This window comes from Prinia subflava, chromosome Z, assembly GCF_021018805.1.
Source record: "Prinia subflava isolate CZ2003 ecotype Zambia chromosome Z, Cam_Psub_1.2, whole genome shotgun sequence".
Taxonomy (NCBI): domain Eukaryota; kingdom Metazoa; phylum Chordata; class Aves; order Passeriformes; family Cisticolidae; genus Prinia; species Prinia subflava.
Window position 1 is genome coordinate 102,153,256 of NC_086283.1, and position 15,617 is coordinate 102,168,872.

Below are 15,617 nucleotides of genomic sequence, written 5' to 3' on the forward strand. Positions count from 1 at the left end.
CTAAAATGGGTCATTTCTAACCTGATACCATAAATTTACATGTCGATGTTTGTTTAGTGAAGCCTGTCTGTCTTGGGTCACTTTAACCTTAAAACCTGAACATGGGAAATTAATGCATGGCAGTATTAATTACATGTTATGAAAGGACTCATTTTGCAGCCTAATAGTTTGAAACAGTTAAAAGAAACCCTGCTGCTAGTGTCGTGCTTACAATCCACATGGAAAGTCTGCACTTCTGATCAGGCTGACCAAGATGTGTTTATCTTCTTGTGGGGAAAACAAACAACTGCATATCAGACATTAATTTAATTAATCCAGGGCACCAGCCAGCATCAGCTCTGCACCAGTCATGGAACAGAATAAATACCCTGACCTGGAAAGAACCACAAGGAGCATCAAAGCTCAACTCCTGGCCCTGCACAGGCCAGCCCAAATAATCACAATGCCTTTGGGTCGGAGAAAAGATCAAGGTCCCCAGCACTCAATTGCAGCCCCAAAAAGAAACTCCAAAATGGAAACATCCAAAGAGGACAGTTCAGAAGGCCAGGCTGACCAGTAGCAGCACGGGCCACAAACCCCCACTAAGCAACCTCAGCGACTACCAACAGCCTTGCTTCTCTTCTCCCCTGTTTAACTCACAATCAGGATGCTCAAAAGCGACAGTGACTAGCCCGAATGTGTTCTCCCACATCTGCTGGACCTCAGCCTGAGCTCCCTGCTGAGCTGGCAGAGGTCACCATGCTCCTGCCCACCCTTTTCTCGGCTCCACTTTGATCGCGCGCTCACCACAGAGCAAGGCAACCTAAAAACAAAGGCCCCACAGGGATCCATATTTCAAACTTGCCAGTGGCATCTGACTCGTGCCCCTGTGCCAAGGCACAACAGGCTCCACAGAAGGGCTCATCTCCGTGGCAGTCACGGAGCTCATCTCCTGCCAGTTAGCTTCAGGTCCCTACGTTTGCTAATGCTGATTTGGTTACTGCCATCAGACTTGATCAAGCATGCAAATCTTCAGGCCTCACGCTAGACAAAGCCTGGAGAAAGGAAAAGGCCAGAGCAAACAAATATGTAAAAACAGGATTTCTTTATTAAAATGCAAAAAATAGGGGGCAAGAAGTAAACATTTCTCCTCCCTTCCGACCTCCTCCTCTGATGAGTGTTCTTAAACACGAGGCACTGAGAGGGCTCCCACAGCACTGGAAAGTTTCCTGCCACCAGGAACAGAGTCCAAGAGGTCCCACAGGGCAAGGGCTGCCTTGCAGGCTGGCAGATGTTGCACCCACCAGACAGAAGGTCTGCAAAAAGCAGCAACACCAAGTTGACAGGCACCACTTTTCTCAGCAAATCAGTGACTCATAAGGTTACGTAGGGCTTGACTGGCAGGTCAAAGGAGAGAATTCTGCCCTTTCTGCCATGCTCAGGTAGTACCTCACCTGCAGAGCTGGGGTCCCCAACATAAGAAGGACGTGGAGCTGCTGCAGCCAGGGCAGAGGAGGGCACGGAGCTGCTGCCAGGGCTGGAGCCCCTCTGCTCTGCAGCCAGCCTGGCACACCTGGGGCTCTGCCCTGCACAAGAGAAGGCTCCAGGGAGAGCTGCCAGCCCTGCCAGGGCCTCCAGGGGCTCCAGGAGAGCTGCACAGGCACTGGGGACAAGGCCTGCAGGGACAGCACCCAGGGAATGGCTGCCAGGGAATGCCAGAGGGCAGCGCCAGCTGGGAGAATGGGCAGGAATTGCTGGCTGGGAGGGTGGGCAGGTCCTGGCACTGGGTGCCCAGAGCAGCTGTGGCTGCCCCTGCATCCCTGGCAGTGCCCAGGGCCAGGCTGGAGGGGATTTGGACCAACCTGGGATAGTGGAAGGTGTCCCTGCCATGGCAGGGGTGGAACTGGATGAATTTTAAGGTCCCTTCCAGCCCAAACCATTCTATAACTTTCTAGAGCATTATGCACCCTACAACCCAAAGGAGCCCCTGTCTCTTGGCTGGCAAAGGCAACAACTTTGAGATAAGACATAGAGCTGCTGATTTTACCCACTGAAAGGCATAAATAAAATGTCCACATTATGTTCATGGGGGTGTCTGATAGCTTCCCATAGGGTTCATGCTATTTATGGACCCAAATTTTCCTGCAGCTACAAGCAGAAGAATTAATTTTGCATTTAGGGTCCTGAACCACGGTGCAGCTTTGTTATTAAACAGCTGACACTACCCTGAAGCCTGGGAGCAGCGTTTTATGTGCATGTGAGAGTTTACAGAGCATTTGTGTGTCGTTTCTGATGAATGGCGCTGCATAAATGTTAGATCTTCAACCCATTGCTCTCGCAAATAGTATTTCTTCTCTTATTTATTTGTATTGCTGTAATTCATTCAGGTGCCAGCCATGACTGAGGCCGTGCCATCAATATGCAGCCTGACAACACCAGGAGACAACAGCAGCTCCACAGATCACACAGGAGAACATCTTGGCTGGTGTTGCTGGGGAATGGTTGTAAAGCCAGATTTTTCCTCAAATCCCGAGGAAAACCCCAGCAAAGCAAACCAAGCTCTGATGCACAGAGCACCCATCTAAGTGTTCAACTAGAAGAGGCACAGAAGCCCCATCTGTGGCACACCATGGGGTCTCAGACACACCTTTCAAATGGAGCTGTGTGCCACCAAAACACCCACACCACGAGGAACAACAGGCTGGCAGCTCAGCCCTCTCAAAGCTGGTCCCAGATCAAAGAACCACAGAATTGTTAAGGCTGGAAAAGCCCTCTAAAATTGAGTCCTACCATTCCCCAAGCACTGGCAAGCCCAACACTTACCCATTGTCTCCATGTGCCATATCCACATGGCTTCTAAATCCCTCCAGGGATGGGGACTCCACCACAGCCCTGGGCAGACCATGTCAACATTTGCCAACACTTTACGTGAAGAAACTGTCACTAATATTGACTCTAAACTCCCCTGGTGCAACTTGAGGCCATTCATCTTGTCCCTGTGGTTTGTCCTAGCTGTGACAGCCTCCCTAGCTGCCCTGGAGACCTGCTTTCCTACAGGAGCAACAAACACATGCCCCAGTGCTGGTTTGTATGGACCAGCAGCATGAGATGCTATCAGCCCACAGCTCTCCTCTGCTCCAAAAGCACCCCGAGGCAGCGTGCAAGCCCTGCTGCTGGGGAGCAGTGCAGTGGCTGGATTTGCAACACCCCAGCTCTGGCCTGGCAAGGTGTGGCCCTGCACTCTCCCTGGTGAAGCCAACACCACGTCCAGAAGCAGCCTGACGTGGTCCACCAGCCCCTCTGGGGATGTGGGCCAGCTCATGCCAGCCCCTCTGCCACCTCCTGTGCCTGTCCCAGATGTCCATCCCATGAAGCACCTGCATGTGGACATCCACCAAGCTGCTGCCACCCCCAGCCACACCTGGCAGAGTGTCACCAGGGTGGGCAGGACCTCCCTGTGCCATGAGGGTCTGCCAATATCCCAGTCCTGCTCCCTAGGAATTGTACCACAGTCTGCAACAGCAGCAGAGCTGCCTGCTGGTTGTCTTTGCCACCTGGACAGGCAGTGCCACCCCACCCTTTTAATTCTTTCTTCTTGGAGCAACTCCCTTTGGTCCTGGAGAACTTCTGGAGATGGAGCCAGCAGCCCAACAAAGACCACCACTCCCCACCTGCCGGCTCCCTGCTCCTCCAAAAACCCCATGCAAAGCCTCTTCAACCAACCAGGTTAGGTAAATCAGCAAGGCACCTCCCAGTGACACTAATGGAGAACTTAAGTCTCATTAAAGAAATGAAACAGATTAATGAGAAGAATGACTGTTGTTTCTTTGAGCTGGTCATGGTGAGATAAAAGGCAAAGCAAGACTCGGATCCCTTTTCATAGGAGTGCTGTAAAAGGAGTAGCACAGACTCAGCAGAGCTGAAAATACATGGTGGGTCACGCTTTTCCCTCCAAACACACCTGACAATTCCTTCTCTGCCCTTCTTTTTCTCTCCCATACCCTCTCTGGAAAAGCCAAACTTTATTCATTACAGAAGAAAACTATTTCCTTTTTTATTCTAGTATTTCCTTGTTTGTTTAATAGGCGACCATCTGCGAGTGGGGGAGTGGAAAGGAAGCCCTGAAGCTTTTCAGACACAATAAATAAATTATAAAAAAAGAAAAAGAAGCATGATTAAAACCAAAAAGCATAAACAAACAAGCCATGTTACCCAGAATAATGACTTCAGGGAAAAGCGCCAAAAAAATTGTATAAGCTTCTGGAGCGTGGCAAGAGAAGAGAACAGAAAGTCCTCACTGCTGAGGAGAATGTGCCACTGCAATGGGACAGAGGCTGGGACTACAGGGATGACATGAGCAAGCCAGAATGAGAAGGGTTTCACACAGACTTAAGATACCAAATTTGTCTTCAGGCACCTGATTCCGGTAACTGCAAAGCCCCCATCTAGGCACTCTCAGACCTTTTCAATACATTGTAATTGCATCTGCTGCCTCTGGTGAGATCCCACCTGGAGTCAAGCTGGGGAATCCTCAGCACATGGAGGACATGGAGCTGCTGCAGCCAGGGCAGAGGAGGGCACGGAGCTGCTGCCAGGGCTGGAGCCCCTCTGCTCTGCAGCCAGCCTGGCACACCTGGGGCTCTGCCCTGCACAAGAGAAGGCTCCAGGGAGAGCTGCCAGCCCTGCCAGGGCCTCCAGGGGCTCCAGGAGAGCTGCACAGGCACTGGGGACAAGGCCTGCAGGGACAGCACCCAGGGAATGGCTGCCAGGGAATGCCAGAGGGCAGCGCCAGCTGGGAGACTGGGCAGCAATTGCTGGCTGGGAGGGTGGGCAGGCCCTGGCACAGGGTGCCCAGAGCAGCTGGGGCTGCCCCTGCATCCCTGGCAGTGCCCAGGGCCAGGCTGGACAGGGCTGGGAGCAGCCTGGGACAGTGGAAGACAGCCCTGCTCTTGAGGTTCCCTTGGGCCCACTTCTCGAGCTTTTCCAGGTTCCTCTGGATGGCATCCCATCACTCAGGCATGTCAACCACACTCAGCTCAGTGTCATCTGCAACACAAACCCCTCTGAGCTGTTCTTGTTCTACAGCTCCATCATTTTCGGCAGCAGCATGCCATATTCTGTAGGGATGACAAACTGGGGGCACACGGGGTGGATGGCATCACCCAGAAGAAATCTGATTTCTTTCTGAGAAACGGGCAGCACAGAGGGATGCACCCAGCGCTCCTGTCCTAGCAGGGAAGCATTTTGGGGGAAATACTTTGCACTTAGGTGTCTCCAGCCTGATGCAGCGCATTAAAAGTAACAGGGTGCCAGATGAAAGCTGTGTTTGGGAGGAGAGGGACAGTGTGCAGCACTGAGACAGGGCTAGCAGAAAATGGGCCAGCACAGGCAGCCATGCTCCTGAGATACTGACACTGCAGCAGAGAAGATAAATGACTGGCCCAAGGCCACGCAGCCAGGCAGTGTCCCCTCTACATGACTTTCAATCCCCGCTCCAGCAGAGGATTGCTGAGGGATCCTTCAACAAAATGTTATATTGGCTTCAAAATCATGAGATTTATTTTACACCTGAACACACACACACATATAAATGTACTTTTTCCCTGCCTCTTTCTCCTGCCTCTACTCAGAAGCACCCAAGCACATCTTAAAACCTCCCTGAATAACCACAAGAAGTAAAAACTTTGTATTTCTGTGCTAAAGGAGAACCCATTGGGGTTAACTTGATGCCAGGAGCTGGGGTTCCACAATGAAGCAGGATGCTGCCAGCAGTCCCACCTGGCAAATCAGTGCCTGTATTTACAATTGCATGCCCAGAGACTCTGCAAATATTTCCTAGAAGCTATAAACCCCATCCCAACAATTGCAATGGGAGCGGGGATAAATTAGCTGAAGCCTGTCACTTGGTGAAGTCACGCTGGAGGAGATCTATCCAGGTAATCCATCTTTCTGCTGTGTTATACAATGACACAGTAATGGCCAGCCCAGAGGGATTTCCTTCAGGAAAACTCAACTGTTACTAAAATGTTAAGTTAATACCAAGCAAGAACTCAGCCGTCTTTAGACCGAAGGATAGACATGACAGGGAATAAAATATTACAATCCCCATTCAAATATTTTTTATTTACAAGAGCGCGAATAAATAGACCTATCTGTGGGCTGCAAAGAGAGGAGGCTGGGATTAAAGGAGCAAAGAAAAAAAGACCTGCACACATCGATTCCATCTTTGCCATTTTTACTAATAAATAGCCTGGCACGGCTGTGCTGATGGGTAGCTGGGGTGGAGCAGGGCACGCTGCCCAGCTCTCACAGGGACACAGGACACAAATCTGAGTGAGCTCAGGCTCTGCCCTTTTGTGTTGATTAAAAAAAAAAAAAAAAAAACGGAGAAGAAAGGAAGAAAGCAAGAAAAGTTATGTGGCTAATAAAGGGCTCTATTGTGCCATCAATTTTTTAAGCTTTAATGATTTCGGGAGGAAGTTCAGCTCAGCAATCAATAGCACAATATGGGCAGAAGGGCTCGGAGGAAATTCAGCGCCGGAGCTGTGGCAAGGGCTGGCGGAAAGGGGGGGCTCAGAGGAAAGGGGTTCCCCTCCTTCGGGGGGCTCCCAGGACCCCGTACAGGCTGGGGATCCTGTCCCCCTCCTGTTTAACCCGTTCAGTGCGAGCTCCCTCTCCTGCTGCACACCGCCTGCAGCCCGGGAACAGCGGGGACATTTGGGGATACCACGGCTGCTGCCACGGCGAGGGAGGTGGAGGAGCACCCACAGCAGCTGGGATGCTCATCCCACGCCTGACGGGACTGAGACATCCCAGGGATGCTCACAGCACACCAGGAACAGCCCAGGGATCAGGGAGCATACCCCAGAAATGGTCACCCCACAATCCCACACCAGGACTGAGCACATCCCAGGGATCATCACCCTACACTGAGCATATCCCAGAAAGGATCACCCCACACTGAGCATATCCCAGAAAGGATCACCCCACACTGAGCATATCCCAGGGATCATCACCCCACACTTCCCGAATCTGGGTTTAGCACATCCCAGAGATGCTCGCCCCACACCGTGCCCATCCCCAGGATGCTCACCCCACACTCCCCACACCCGGGTTGTGCCCATCCCAGGGACACTCTCCTCCAGGCCCACCTGTCCCTAAGCCCCACAGACCGGGGCACACAGACAGCCTCCCCTCACACCCCCTGCTCCGGGCAGCCCCGCTCGCACCCGCAGCGGCAGACGTACCGCATCGCCGAGGCTCGGTGCTGCCGCCGGGATGCGGGGCTGTCCGGGGGATGATCCTGCGCCAGGCAAACCTAAGAGACACGGTGACACAGCGTGAGGCTCTCCGGCATCAGCGGGGACAGCGCCTCGCCCGAGGTGCCACCCTGTACAGGAGCCAGAGCCGCCTCCCAGTTCTCACAGGCACGGGCAGCAGCTGGGGAAAAACCGGGCTGGAAGCCCACAGAGGGCTTGCCAGCAATGGGGGGATCCCGAGCCGTCGGGTCGCTGCCCCGCTGCGAGGTGCGGAGGGGAAAGGATGGGATGAGGTAGGACGGGACGGGATCATCCCGCGCATCCCGTCCCTCACTGCAAGGAAAAGCGGATCCTAAGTTGATCCTAAACGTCAGGGAGCGCTTCGCGGAGCGGGACCGCAGCGGCTGCACCGCCAGCCCCCGCAGGCAGCAGGAACTCGGGCGAAAGTTTTGCCACGATCGAGGGGATAATAATAAAAATTACTCATAGTAATTAATCAGCAAAAAAAATTAATAAGAATTAATCAATAAAAATTAACGGCCGTTCGAGAAGAAGAACGGGGGAATGTCCGACCTGGGAGCCAGGAGAGCCGGTGACAGCGGTGCTGCCTCTGCGTGATGCTGCCGCAGCTCGGGGACTCAGCGGGAGGACCGGGCACGGTCCCCGTGCACCGGGAGGGACGGAGGGAGGGACGGGAGGGGAGGGCAGACGGAGGAGGGGGCGCTGCCGCCACCGCCTCCCCCCGCAGGAGGGTCCTGGCGGGGCTGGGGATGGACGGACCCCTCGGTCCACCCCCGTCAGTGAAGGCAGCACTTCCCACCCGGGAATTCCGGTAGGCAGGAAACACAGCATTATTTAAAAATAGCAAATAAAATAGGAAAAGGAAAAAAAAATCAGAACTTACCGTCTAAAACAAATCAGCAGGGAGGGATCCGCCGGCAGCGCAGCGGGGGGAGCATCGCCCCCGCCGTGGGACGGGACGGGACGGGGCGGGGCGGGGCAGCTCCGCGCACCTCGAGGGGGCAGCGGGGAGGGATGGCGACGGACACAGCACCGCGACGGGGACCGCGGCACCGCCCGCGCCGTCCGGCGGCGCTGGCCCGCGGCTGCGGGCGGCTCGGCGGCGGTGGCGAGCGAAGGGCCCGGATGTCGCTGGCCCCGCGCCGGGGGGGCCACACGGGACGCGGGAGGGGGGGCGCGCTGTGAGGGACTCCTGCCCGCCCCGTCGGGGCGCCGGGCGCTGCCACGTGGGTCCGCCGGGGGGGGGCGCCCCACCCTGCTCGCTCGCTCTCTCGCTCTGTCTCACCCTCTCACCCCCCCCCGGTCCCCCCCCGTTCCGCGCCGGGCTTGACAGGTCCACGCGACCAAACAAACCGCGGCGGACGGGCGGGCGGCGCGGCCAATGGGAGCGCGCGGCGGAGAGGATCAGCCAATGGGAGCGTGGGGGGGCGGGACCGCCTGAGGGGAGCGCGGCGGAGGCGCCGCCCCGGGGTCAGAGCGCCGCCCGCTGCCCCCGGGGTGAGGGAATGAGGGTGCCTGAGGGGTGGAATCGCGGAGTTGGGGAATGGCCTGGGTGGAAATGATCATCCACTCCCACCTCCTGCAATGGGCAGGGACACCTTCCACTACACCACCTTCCTCCAAAGCCTGTCCATTCTGGCCCTGGGATGTGGCAGCCACAGCTCCCGTGGGAAACCTGTGCTAGGGCCTCACCACCAGCATCCTCAAGTCCTCCCAGAGCCGCTTTTCATCCCCAGCCTAGATTGATCCCGGGGGTCACCTCGCCTCAACTGCAGCTTCAGCTCTTGGGCTTGTTATACCTCAGAAGTTCCCATTGCCCAACTTCTCATGTCCCGCACAGACGAATAAACTCTAGCATGGGGATAAAAAAAGCCAAGACATGGAGCAGAGTGGTTCTCCAGCATCGTCATCCTGCTGCGAGACCCCCAGCCCCTGTCGAGGGCCAGGGCTTAGAGAAGTGGGCACAGCTGATGGGATCCAGCAGCTCTGGATCCCCTCTGTAACCACTTCCTAATTGCCTCATTAATGCCTAATTGCCTTCCTAACTGCCTGCATTCGCCAGTGAGAAAGAAAGTCTCTTGACATGTTTGGCTTCCATGTTCTTGTGGGTCACAAGCTTCAGGTGCCACCAGGTGCCTTGTGTGTTGTTAGACAGTCATCCCTCAAACCAACCTGACAAAACCTGCGGATGATCCTTCTTCACTCTTCAGCCTTTCAGGGATTGGGTGAGGGAAGGAAATATGATTTGCAGGGAAAATAGACAAAGAATGCACCTAAATCCAGGAAATCCAAGACATTTGGATATCAAGAAGCCCCCCTTACATGTCTAATGATTTTGGTCCCAAAACTGGTGTTCTGAAAGACATCTTTTTTTCTCTCTCTCTCTTTTAAATGGTTTTCTTTGGCAGGGTGTTTTGGAAATTTGTGATTTTGACTTCCTTTTTTTTTTTTTTATTTTTAGTCAGGCTAGCCAACAATCACTTTTTTTTTATTGCATCTGCTATCCTATTCTGTCATCAGGCTCCTGTGTTTTCCCACTAGGTCCCTGAGTGCAGTCAGCACTATGCTGAGTCACAGAAGAACATTGTCAAATTCTGAGCAGCTGAGGCTTCCCCCTCAATATCAGCTACTCAGGGAGAGCCTCCTTGTGTGCCTTTAGAACATTTCCAGCATATTTGCACTCTATTTTGTAGGATTCTCATCAAATGTTTCCAGTGCAACACCATTTCAGGATTCCTTTAAGGTTATCCGGCCTGGGATCTCTGCTCTAATACCCAATAAAACCATTGCTAACAGCTGATCCAGCCTGGGATCTGATTCTGAGTGCCTTAATTAGTCAAAAGATCCCAGTTTCAGTCAAAATCCATCACTAGTAGTGTGTTTTTAGATTTAAAGGGAAGGTTTAAATTAGGAACAGTAGGAGCAGCTGCTGTGAATTTGCTGGTAGACGAATGTGTGTTCCTAACAAAAAACAGAGGCAGGATTTGGGATCTTTTTCATCCAGAGGCAGGATGACATCCAGCTACAAAGTTCTCCATAAGGGGCAGAGGGGATTTTCTGCCCCCTCTCTGCCTCCTAGGAAACACTCGTAAGCTTCATCTCATTCTCTAGATCCAAACCTAGCACCTGATTATTTTTAAAACAACAAGCTTGTGTAAAACACACTGACAGGAACAACGTGATGCTGCTGCCTGATCTCCCCTCTACATCTCCTGCCTTCACAAGCACACCAAGGTGGAATCAAGCGTCCAAACCCACTGCAGCCAAAGCACCTTGGAGAGAGTGAGTGACACAAGACTGATGTGTACTCAGGATTCCCTCATGCCTTTGTCTGGAAAACACTCACCAGCACAGCAGGCAAGAGGCTGGGAGGAACGGGAGCTTTGCATGGAGGTGTCATGAGGCAGAAAGTGACACTTGTGTCTGTTTGTGGTTGTTTTCTCCCCCTGCCTAGGCAAACTTGAGATGGGATGAAACCAGGGATGATTTCAGCATGAGACTGGAAATGGATGAAATAGAAGTATCACTTTTTCCTGCTCCACTTTGAATATAGTTGGGTTTTGGGGTCCTGAGTGCATTTATTGGTATTAATTACTCTGACCAACTTCACCTCCACCCATGCACCCACCAGTCATTAGTCCAGGGGCTCTAATTAGGCTCTGGGTACTTTCCTGAGCAGTGTTGTTGTAGTACTTGGTTGTGGTTCTGCCTGAGGTTCTGTGTCATGTCATACCCATGTTGTCACCTTGTTTGGATCCTGCTCCTGCTGTTTCCAAGTGGATCCTGGATCCAGTTCATGCCCTCACCTTGCTTGGGATGCTTGGTAGTTCCTTTTCACCAGAACCTGGCCCTGACATTCCTCCTCAGATCCAGTGGGACTACACCCCTGCCTGTGCTGTGCTCATCCTTGGCTCACCTCAGCACGGCAGGAAGGATCACTGAACCTGAATGCCCTACAGCACCTGGGATCCATAAGCACACTCATCCTTGACCACACTCCCTTCCTAGCTCTCCAAGGCACACCTGGCTGTCTTGTGTTTGTAGGACTTGGCTTGTAGGGTCAGGAAGATGTGGGCACTCCTCTCTTACCACCAAGTTTGTTCCACTTGTACTTAAGGAGGTCTGTGCTAGGCACTCTCAGGAATTTCCCAACAGATTTCTGATGCGTCAAGTGTATCCCCTCCTGAGAGCAGTAACTCAGCTCTGTTAGAAATGGCTCAACTCTGGCACCCGCTTGTAATGTAATTGAGTGTGGAAATTGGCAGGAGAGGTAGGGAGCTACCTCATCTTCATGCACATAATCAATAGCAAATCATTACTTAAAAAGTAAAGTGGTTGATGGTGTTTCTGTAGGGCAAGACATGCCCTGCATTTTCAGTCTTTGATTCATACTGCTTAGCATGCCATGAGATGGGGCTCAGCGAGTGACTCACATTGTAAAAGCTCTCCAGTTAGCTCCTGGTGCTCCCTCTCAGCAAGTGTGTCATGGTTGCTTCAGCATGTCTGCGTCTGTTCTCCATCCCAGCTCCCAAAGCCTTCAAGGCCCTTTTTAGGGATTTCCCCAAGTCCAGACGCTGCAGGGCTGGCACCAAAGCACACATTGGGCTCTTGCCAGGATCAAGGCACTCTCACTCTGAATTAAGTCCAGCCTGCATGAAGCAGAGTGTGATACAGCTCAGTCTACCTGCAGACACTTGGATGGCTGAGGGAGCTGGAAAGGGGCTCAGCCTGGAGAAAAGGAGTCTCAGGGGGACCTTGTGGCTCTGCACAGCTCCTGACAGGAGGGGACAGCCGGGGGGGGCTCTGGACACAGGGCCAGGAGAAGAGGGAACAACCTTAAGTTGCACCAGAGGAAGTTTAAATTGAATATTAAAGGAAAATTTCCTCACTGAAATGGTTTTCCTGCCCTGGCACAGCTGCCCAGGGCAGTGATGAAGGACCCATCCCTGGAGGGATTTAAAAGCCTTGTGGATTTGGGGACATGGGTACTTGGGGACATGGGTCACTGGTGGCCTAGGCAGTGCTGGGGGAATGGTTGGACTCAATGGTCCGAATGATTCTGAAATTCTCTAACAGGAAACCCATGGCTTGGGAAGCACAAGCTGTGGAAACCTACTCCATCTTGCAGGAGAAAGGAACCTTGCTCCTGATTTCCACCATGGATGTGTGAGGGTCAGGTCATTCCCATATGAAGAAGGTGGCATGCTGAAATGATGTTCTCTGTGTTAGTATTGTAACATCCATTGCAGACACACCTTGGTGCTTCTGAATTGTCAGCCTTCCTAAACACGAGCTGCCCATTCAGGTGCTCCTGCTCCAGTGAGGGATTCAGCCAAAGAACCTAATGATCCTTCTCTTACCATTGCAAGTTGTTTGCTGCACTTCAATAACCTTGTCACTGATTTTGGTCTGGAGCTGCCCCTTCAACAAGTGATAAAGCTTGGTAGTTTGTATATTTATACAAAAAATATGGGGTTTTTAATACAAAAAGCTTATTTATTTATACACTGAGGATGCATGGAGTGTTCCTTTACTGTCGCTTCCTGTTCTCCCCTTGCACTGACAGCTGTCTGACTCTGCTTTGGTTCCCTGGAGCTACACTGGGGTTTCTGTAAGTTTGATGGGTCCTTGGACAAGAGGTGGGAGCTGGGAGACCCTGAGACCAGGCTGCTTTGACTGAGAGGAGGGACAGCACAGACAAAGCACAGCAATCTACTCAGGGCTTGCAAGATCTCCAGCCAACAATGGCCCAAGTTACCCTCTCTGGGTCTGCAGCAGGACAGAATCACAGGGTAGTTTGGGTTGGGAGGGACCTTAAAGCTCATGTCATTCATGGCCATGTCCTGTGGGCAGGGACACCTTCCACTGTCCCAGGTTGCTCCAAACCCCATCCAGCCTGGTCTGGACTCTTCCAGGGATCCGAGGGCAGCCACAGCTGCTCTGGGTACCCTGTGCCAGGGTCTCACCTCCCTCACAGTCCGGAATTTTTTTTGAATACCTAATCCAAATCTCCAGTCTTTAAGTCCATCAGTCCTCCTGAGGACTCATTTTCCTAAATGGAAAGCAGTGCCAGAATTCCAGCAGAGCTCTGGAGGAGCGTGAAGGGTTACAGGGAGCCGTGCGGTGACAGGCGGTCCTGGGCAAGGCTGAGCACGTCCTGTGGAGGCCAGCCAGCAGGGCTGACCTGATGTAACTGGGAGCTGGCGCTGGATGCTTCCCTTCAAATGGCCCAGGGACTGAACAGATGGCTCCTCTTTATTTGCATGCTACTTGGATTTGTGAGTCAAACAGAAGAATAACTTAATTTTTGACATTTGCTTCTCCTCAGAGCCCGGCACAATTTATGTTATACTGGCATTTGCGTGAAGGATGTTGCTTTAGGCACTGAACCCATCCTGGCTTTAACCCTAGAAGGAGCCAAATAGGCAGGAATCATATTCCTACCCAGCTCTTTTGTAGGCTCTGCCAAGGGATATCACACTTACACAGTGACCAAAGAATCAGGAGAAAACAGTCATTTGGGGCTTGTGGAAGGAAGGGGCAGGGTTGGAGTTAAACTGGACTGGAAAATATCTCATTTGTAGGCCTGAAATGAGAGACTGTTTGTGGATGAGGTTTACCTCCTATTAAAAATACCCTTCAAGGCCTGTGCAGTTAGTCTTGAGCACAGGGGATAAATTTAGTAGAGTCTTGTTCCTGCTGACATAAACTTAAGTGAAAATAATATATATAGCCAGGGCACAACATCTGCAAGCCAATTAAAAACCTGGCTGATCGCACCCCAGATGACAGTTGCCATGACTAGTGTGTCTGCGTGCCACCCCTTGGAGAGGGGAAAAAACAGATCCTGCTTGGCTGTGCAGCATCTCCATACATCTTCCAATGCCCACGACAGCTAATGGTGATTATTTGATAGCTGGAGTCCCAGCAGCGTGTCCTCCTCACCCTAACGCCTGTGCCTGCTGTCCCCAGTAATCCTGTGTGGTCACATATGTGATATTCATGGGTTTGACTGTGGGTCAGTTATAAAAGTAACAGGATCAGAGAATAAAGATCGTTTTCTGGTTGTAAAGACATGAGAGCCTGGGTGAGGACGTGTGTGCTTTGACCAATGAAAACACACATTTTTCAAAGGCCGTATTTGAAATACTTAGTACAAAGAGATGGTCTTTGTTTTCCAGCAGGCAAAGTGCAGTTCTCCTTCACTTGTAATTTTAAGTGAAATATCAAGTGGTGTTTTTGTGGATGGGAGATAAAGCAGGCAGAGCAGGGAGACACATACCCTTGAATTCTAGGGCTACAATATCTTTTTCAGATTGTTTTCAGCATCTCTTGCATTCACTGTGATCCCCCTCTTGTGGTTAGCCCAGTGCCTGCAAAATTTCCATGTCCATGCCTGCCCAGGCTCCGTGGCTTTGGGTTCCCCAGCCAATGCAACTGAAATATGGTGACTTCATGGCCAGCTGCCCCTCAGCTGAGCTGCTGTGACCATCCTGCTGTATTCTGGAAGACAATCCCAGTTGTGAGATGAAGAGCATTTTCCCAAACCTCTCCTCTAGACTGTTGCCCCAGCAGCCTCAGTGGCCAACCTATTGAGAAGCAGCTGGCATCTTGAGATGCTCCTGCTGGGAAGTAAAACGTGTTTTAAACCATGTACGTGCAAGTCCAGACAATATATTTTCCTCTGCCACATGAACAGGCCACGAGAATGTACAGAAAAGATTTAACAGTCCAGCTCATGGGCCATAATGTGTTATATTACAATAACTTGGTCCCATCTAATGGCGTGTTTCACATTTGGCCTGAGCCCTCAATGCATAAGGTGGGCCTGGAGCACACAGTGACTGTGGTGATGCTTGGATGCAAATAAATCTCCTGCATCATCTCCTCTACATCCCATCTGAAGCATAGATTGGATTTAAAGTGGATATTGGGGAAAATTTCTTCACTGGAAGGGTGGTCAGGCATTGGCACAGGCTGTCCAGGGCAGCAGTGGAGTCCTCATCCCTGCAGGCATTTCAAAGCCTGGTAGATGCAGCACTTGACAGTGCTGGGGGAGCAGTTGGACTAGACAAAAGGTCTTTTCCACTCTAAATGATTCTGTGAAAAAACTCCATTTCAGTTCTGACCCCATTGAGTTGTTCAGCTTGAAAATTCACCATTCATGCAGAAGTACTTGGGCTGAGATCTATGGTGTGAGGTTATGATTCCCTGGAGTTATCCCATCATCTCTCTTATGTCTTCAGGGAGGCCAGGATAGATGTGGATTGAATTCTGCTTCTGGCTGTCAAGTGGCTTTTCAAGGCCTGTTCTTTCCCCTTTCTTTGGTGCTGCAAGGAGCTGGGACAGATACCCTGT

The 15,617-nt window shown here is 52.0% G+C and overlaps 2 protein-coding genes across 3 annotated transcripts in view; both read right to left on the reverse strand.

The window, feature by feature from the left end:
* Positions 1–8,589, reverse strand: part of ZBTB7C (zinc finger and BTB domain containing 7C) — a 153,429-nt gene extending 144,840 nt beyond the window's left edge. The window contains exons 1-2 of one of the 2 annotated variants that reach the window (XM_063421481.1): positions 8,143–8,589; positions 7,227–7,297 (exon numbers count right to left, since the gene is read on the reverse strand). The gene's annotated coding sequence lies outside the window, so the exon portion shown is untranslated. Of the gene's footprint in view, positions 1–7,226; positions 7,298–7,811; positions 8,064–8,142 lie in introns of those variants that run through there. The other variant, XM_063421482.1, reaches the window with a different exon arrangement.
* LOC134564564 (basic proline-rich protein-like) overlaps positions 7,175–15,617 on the reverse strand; it is a 44,950-nt gene continuing 36,507 nt past the window's right edge. Inside the window, exons 3-5 of the mRNA XM_063423455.1 lie at positions 8,143–8,478; positions 7,376–7,571; positions 7,175–7,297 (exon numbers count right to left, since the gene is read on the reverse strand). Coding sequence (XP_063279525.1) covers positions 7,175–7,297; positions 7,376–7,571; positions 8,143–8,478 — 655 coding nt within the window. The remainder of the gene's footprint in view (positions 7,298–7,375; positions 7,572–8,142; positions 8,479–15,617) is intronic.